The sequence below is a fragment of the Malaclemys terrapin genome, chromosome 3 (assembly GCF_027887155.1).
Source record: "Malaclemys terrapin pileata isolate rMalTer1 chromosome 3, rMalTer1.hap1, whole genome shotgun sequence".
Lineage (NCBI taxonomy): Eukaryota > Metazoa > Chordata > Testudines > Emydidae > Malaclemys > Malaclemys terrapin.
Window position 1 is genome coordinate 63,475,328 of NC_071507.1, and position 6,079 is coordinate 63,481,406.

The 6,079-nt window shown below is 45.9% G+C and overlaps 1 protein-coding gene across 2 annotated transcripts in view; it reads left to right on the forward strand.

The window, feature by feature from the left end:
• Window positions 1–5,136, forward strand: part of MRPS18A (mitochondrial ribosomal protein S18A) — a 28,125-nt gene extending 22,989 nt beyond the window's left edge. For both annotated transcript variants that reach the window (XM_054023024.1, XM_054023023.1), the window contains one exon: window positions 4,396–5,136. In XM_054023024.1, the coding sequence (XP_053878999.1) occupies window positions 4,396–4,493 (98 nt within the window). In that variant the 3' untranslated portion in view covers window positions 4,494–5,136. The remainder of the gene's footprint in view (window positions 1–4,395) is intronic.
• The last annotated feature ends 943 nt before the right edge of the window (window positions 5,137–6,079 follow it).

Here is a 6,079-nt window from a genome sequence, read left to right on the forward strand (position 1 = left end):
GAATTGTTCCCTACAGGGCACTTTCTAGTGCTTTGCCCAGTTTAGGGCTTCTGCCGCCGCCTTGAGATGATTCCACAGGCTAAGGAGATGATCCCTCACTGTCAGGGATTGTTCCCTGATCTTCAGCCTGCATTTTTCTTTTCTTTTCTTAATTTCATCACATTATACCTAGTTATGCCTCTGTTATACCCTCTGTTATGCTTTCACCTGGCATGTGCTAAGCAGTTACGTGCCGCAACAACATTTTTCAATGGCCAGCTCAAGAGAGTGGGATTTTGTAAGGCTTTTCCAGTACCATGTGCAACTGCAGTCTGCATTCAGAAATTCCAGAGCCATATGTGTGCAGGCCACACACACCAGAACAGTCTGGGAAGATGTCATGAGCAGCTGCAGATCAAACCTCCCTCCTTGCTTTCAAGATTAGAAATCTCACTAATTTGGCAGCTTCCTTTCCAGTATATAAGTGGTTAGAGGCCAAGTGTGGGAGATCGCTGTTCTGAGCTCAATGGCCATCCCACGGGCAGAGTCTGGAGTCACTTTTATATCGAATCTGCACTGGCTGCTCATTTGGTCGGGGACCTAAATATTGGTTAAAGCAAAACTCCATGAAATCATCCCTTCCATAAACTAGTATGGGGGTTACAGTTGTGACTGTAGGTCGTAGCTTCTCAGGGCCTGCTCTCTGCCAGTGGGAGGAGCTGTGGATTATGGGGTAGAAGCGCTGGATTTGGAGAGCTCACAACTACTCCATTTCCACCTTCCAGCCAGAAGGAGGCATTATACGGCTTGGAGTCAGAGTATTGGGTGCAGATAGCTCCCATCTTATTCTTCCCTGGTCTTAGTCCTTCTTTGTCTCTTGGAGAAAGGAGAAGTTGCCCTGTGTTAGGTAAGAAGGAGATTACTTAGTAGCAACTGGCTGCTAAGCTCCTAGAAGGAAGTGTTCGCTGGGATTAGTGTCTCTCTTGCAGACACCCCTTTCCACTCTCTGGGAGCTGACTCCAGCTTCTTATTGTTATCAACACTTAACTTATGTGGCATGTGGCTTCTCACCTGCATTGAAAGCCTGTAGCCTTGTTCCCTATGTTCTGTGTAGACTATGAGTTCAACAACAAAAGAACCAGAGCAGCCTCAGGTGAGTGGAAGCTAAGAGGCATCCTGGGGAGGAGACGAGGCAAGGAGGAGGCAGCCCAGCCAGCACTTTGATAGAGTGTTTCCTGCACAGGCTCAAGCCTTCTGCTCTTAATCCAAACAAGAGCCAGATTGAAAAAGTTCAGTCAGGGTTCAGAAGTTCAGCCTTGAGCTGCACCGGGATGGCTCCTGCTTGAGCTGCAGGCAGGGCCACAGCTGCCCCATATGCAAGTCATTTCCCTCACCCTAGCCCACTCCTTAGTGTTAAGCAGCAGTGTCTGGATAACAGAATTTTAGGCTCGTCCCTCTCACAGAGCAAACCCTGGAACCCGACTTCCATGCACCATTGCAATTTGGGATGACCCAAGGTGCTCCAAAGACCACAGGTTACCAACTGCAGCTGTTTTCGTACTTCTCATTCTTGCCAGACACCCAGCAGGGTTGAAAATAGCTTTGCATGCTGCCCGCTCCCATCACACAGTGTTACATAGTGGTGATTGTGACGTGGGGCTACCCACACACATCTCTCCCAAACCTCTTTCCCCAGGACTGGTAGCCGTGGCCCCCTTTGGCACCCGTGTGGCTAAAAGTTTGTGACTACTCTGAGAATGCAGAATGCTTTGTCCATCCACACTCCAAGTCACGTCAGGCTCTAAGCTCTGCCCTGGCAGCACTGACGCGGTTAAGAAAATGCGACCGTGTGAAGTGTAGGAGAAAGCAAAGACCCCTCTACAATGGACCCTAGTGCTTGGATACAATGGTAATGGGAAATAAGGAAACTTGAATGGAATGGGATGCACAAATTATCAAACCAAGCACTCTGCTCAGAATTAGCCTGAAAACTCCAGGTGCTGGACAGGTTCCATGGCCTTTCCCCTCTGTGTTCCTTCCTGATAGAAAATGAGTGCATTATAGCATCAAAGAGTGGGAACAAGGGGTTAGGCAGAGAGTAGGAAAGGTGCTTTGCGGCGAAGTGCCTGCTCACGGGCCTCAGGGTGATGCTTGCTTTTTCCCATTGTGGGATCATGAAAGTAAAAGGCAGCAAGCAAAATAGGTCAAAATTGAGTATTGGACAAAGCGAGTATTGGACAAAGCAAGCATTAGAAACAGTAAAAGCAAACTGTGCTCCAGGAAGGGAGAGCGTCCAAATGTCTGTTTCAGCTAACAATGAAAAGCCCCAGCCTGCTGTCCCCAAAGGAAGCCAAAGGGCTGGAGCAGAGGGCTGGATTAGACTTGCTCAAAGGAGAAATAACAAAAGCTCTAAAATCAGGCCATTACTAAATCCTTTTTCCTATGCCGATTTGGGATGTGCGCTTCCAGCGCCCACATGGAAACAGAGGGATTTCTTAAAGCCACCGGCTGTCTAAACGTGCACACAGCATTGATGTATATCTCCAACATTAACTATGCTTCCCTCTTCTAGTGAGATCATTTGTTATCACGGGAGCTCTTTCCTGTAAGTGGATGGTCACGTGATCAAAACTGCACTTGGCACATTATGATGCATTGAAACAATTTTGGATTTTCCTCCTCTTTCCCTGTAACTTAAGTTCCACTCCATCAGAGCTCACTGTAGGTGGATGGCTGCAGTTCAGATGAAATGTAAAAATAAGGACCTGTCCCTTTGTGCTCATTAAAGATCCCGTAGAACTTCTCCCAAAAGAAATAGCATTAACCCCAGTTTCTGGCCAAATTCCAAATTGGTAATTGCTTTTGGTCGCTCTAAATCCTGCCTGCATTTTCAATTTAATATAGGAGTCTCCTTCACTTCCTGTCCTAAAGGCTCCACTAATGCACCAGTATAAGATTAACCATAGAAAGGGACTAATCCAGTATATGCAAATGAGAACAAGTGAGTTGATTCTATGATGTGCAACTCTCCCTTCCATTCTCACCCCCTTCTTGTTGTCTTCTCTGTACATGCTCATGTCTGCTCTAGTTGTAAGCTCCTCGACAGAAAGCCTAAATCTCTTTATTTGCCTGTAAAGCAGCTGAGAGGCAACTTTGTTTCAGTAGCAGAGATCTTTAGACACAATTTGTTTGTAAAGTTCTTTGGGATCCTTGAGGAAGAAAAGTGCTGGCAAAATGTGTGCTGTTTTCATATAGTCCATGACCACCCAGCACTGTGAGATTTATTTTACAGTTCCCATGCATGTAGTAAATGCCTTGTTATACATATAAATTGCACATGGCCTCTGCCCAAAGCACTTAACATATAAATTCACACATGATGCAAATAAGAGGCAACAAAATCTTTTTTGGGGGGAGAAGAGAAACAGATTGGGGTCACACTAAGATCACATGATTACTCAGCAGAGAGAGGCAAACAACATTGTAGGGCAAAAAGCTTACCAGTCTGTTCCAAATTTTAATTTGTCCAAGAATGGTTTACATCAGAGTTTTGCTTCAAATCTTGCCTGACAAAACTTATTTCTTCAAGGACTTTTATTCCCTCCCTACCAGTAGCGAAAGATTTGAAAGGCAACAAAACTCCAGGCCTCCCAGACATGGAATTAGATCCCTGCTAGCTGACACTGGGCATGAAATTCCATCTTGCATACAAGATGTAAAGTTCAAATTGTAAAAACCCAGTTTAGTCCATTAAATCGCTAGGAGTTGCTCTTGTGATATATTTGCAGTTGTAATTCCACTCCCAACACTTTTTGCATTGCAAGTTCTGGTTTCCTGCACCAGCAAGTTGGAACACAGTTATACAAGCACATCACAACACAAGTGTGTGTGTGTGTGTGTGTGTGTGTCTATATGTGTATAAATTAATTGGCCAGAATCCCAGGAGAAATAGCTGCCTACCTAATGAAAATAGACTGACACCTTTGGAGACTTTCAACTGAGTTGGGCCTGCCTTATTCAGGCTGGCTGTGGAGTTTGTGTCTTCCCAATGAGATGGAACAGGGGGGATGAATTTAGAGTTGGTTTTTGATACAGTAAAGGAACTGGATGCTCAAACTTAGCCAAACAGGATCAGATGGACAACTTGCCAGGAGCCTGCACCTAATTTACACAGAATGGAGCTCATAGCAGTTGCCATTGTCTTCCATACAGAGGTACAGCCTACGAGTCCCAGGGTGCAGTGCTCCCTTTCAGTGATCCTTCTTGATCCAATGGGGATCCAATGGGGAACTTTGCTTACTGGGCTCTCTGGTGTTCATAGTCCTTGCCTCTGTATTAAAAAGGAGGCAGTGGCCAAAGCCTTTTCTCAGTTATCAGTCTCAAATTTGAGGTGCTTTTCTGCTTCTGTTTTTACAGGTATCTTACCCGCTGGTCAGTCAGATCTGCTAAGCCCATCTGGAAGAGAGGCCCTAAGTGGTGCCGAGTCCCCTTTCGTGTTGGACACCCCTTGCTGATGAATAACATCAACTATAGGCAGAGGCCTGTTTATTTAAATCACTGAGGCACAGAGGAACTTGCATAGCCAGTGGATCACAGCTCTTCAGGCTACTCTGCCCTTGTTCTGAGTTTCTCAGCTCCAGCAACACTCTGATTCCAAGCATCTCTCCTTTTAGCATTCTGCTTTGTCTCAAGTGAGCAAGCAACCATCTGCTCCTCTGGGGACATGCAGGATTCGACATCACTGCCTTCCTGTGCAGGTAGAACAAGGGCTGACATTTGACTATCATTTAAAAGCAGGAAAGGATCGGATCATTGCTTCATGACGACCCAAGAGGGTTTTTGCAGCAGGAAGCTTTAGAAGGAGAATACCTCTCAGATCTGATCTGTCAATGGCCCAAGCCCTAGAACCTTTGACTCTGAAGAAAAGTTCTCTGCTCCCTACTACCTCATCAGGAGTGAGGGAAATTGTGTTAATCAGTGCTGAAGTGGAATATTTTTGTAGTCTGTAATGACCTTAGTTTGAGGCAGAAAACACATGACAGTGGCAGGCAGGCATTTGGCATGATGATTGTGTCTCAGTATGTGCCTGTTAGGATTACTTACTGGGTCCCTGTAACTCCTGTGCCTGACAAATACAAAACACATTGACACCCTTAATGACTTGGTCTGTTTTCTTCTCCTTCCATGTAAACTTGCTGAGAGTTGTCAAACTTGTCAAGGTTGCAGTTGCTGCATAGAACTGTATGTGGTTGGGGCTTGTACATCATTGTCTGTCCTGTAGCTCTGTTCCTGTACAGTTCATACAACACAGCTGATTTTCACCTTAGTGAGCAGTCATACTTCCAAAATGCTAGGTATGGGCCTGATGCAAAAGAGAGATTAAATTTACTGGTGTTCATTGCTGCTATACCTCTGAGGCCACAGGCTGTGTAGCCCTTTTTTATTATCTTCTGTTGTGCTGGTGAGTCCTGTGTTAGCTTAGGCAGGACTGTCTGTTCCCATCTACCAGCATGGCCAAGAGAAGCGGGGGAGATTCGATGGCCTGTGTTGTGTAGCAGGTCAGACTAGATGACCATAATGATCCTTTTGGCCTTGAGTCTGTGAAAAGGAAGCTCTAGATTCAGGCAAGGTGGAGTGCAAGATGCCTGGATCCTTGACTTTAGGGAAAATGTAAATGTTGACTCGAAGTGTGTTTGAATCCTTAGGAAGCCAGGAGCTCTATCGGCCTATTCTGTCTCTTTCCACTCTCTTTGAACGATCACTACTTACATTGCGTCTAGAACAAACACACTTCCATGGCATCTTTTCTATGGCAGATAACCCAAATCACCTATCAATGTGATGGTGAGAGAACAGTGACTGGGTGAGACAAGAGCAGTGGTACGCCATGTGGCACCCTGAATGTTCGAACCTGAGAGCACAGTATTTTCCAGCACAGCAGACTGACTCTTGTAGAGTTGGGTCTTTCACTTCTGTCAGCAGTGAGCAGGCGGGACCTCTACTTTTGGCAAAACAGGCCCCCTTCTCTCCCCACCACCCACACTGAGCACAAGGTGGAGTGTGGAGCCCTGAGTGTAGGCAAGACCTAGAATGCAGCAGC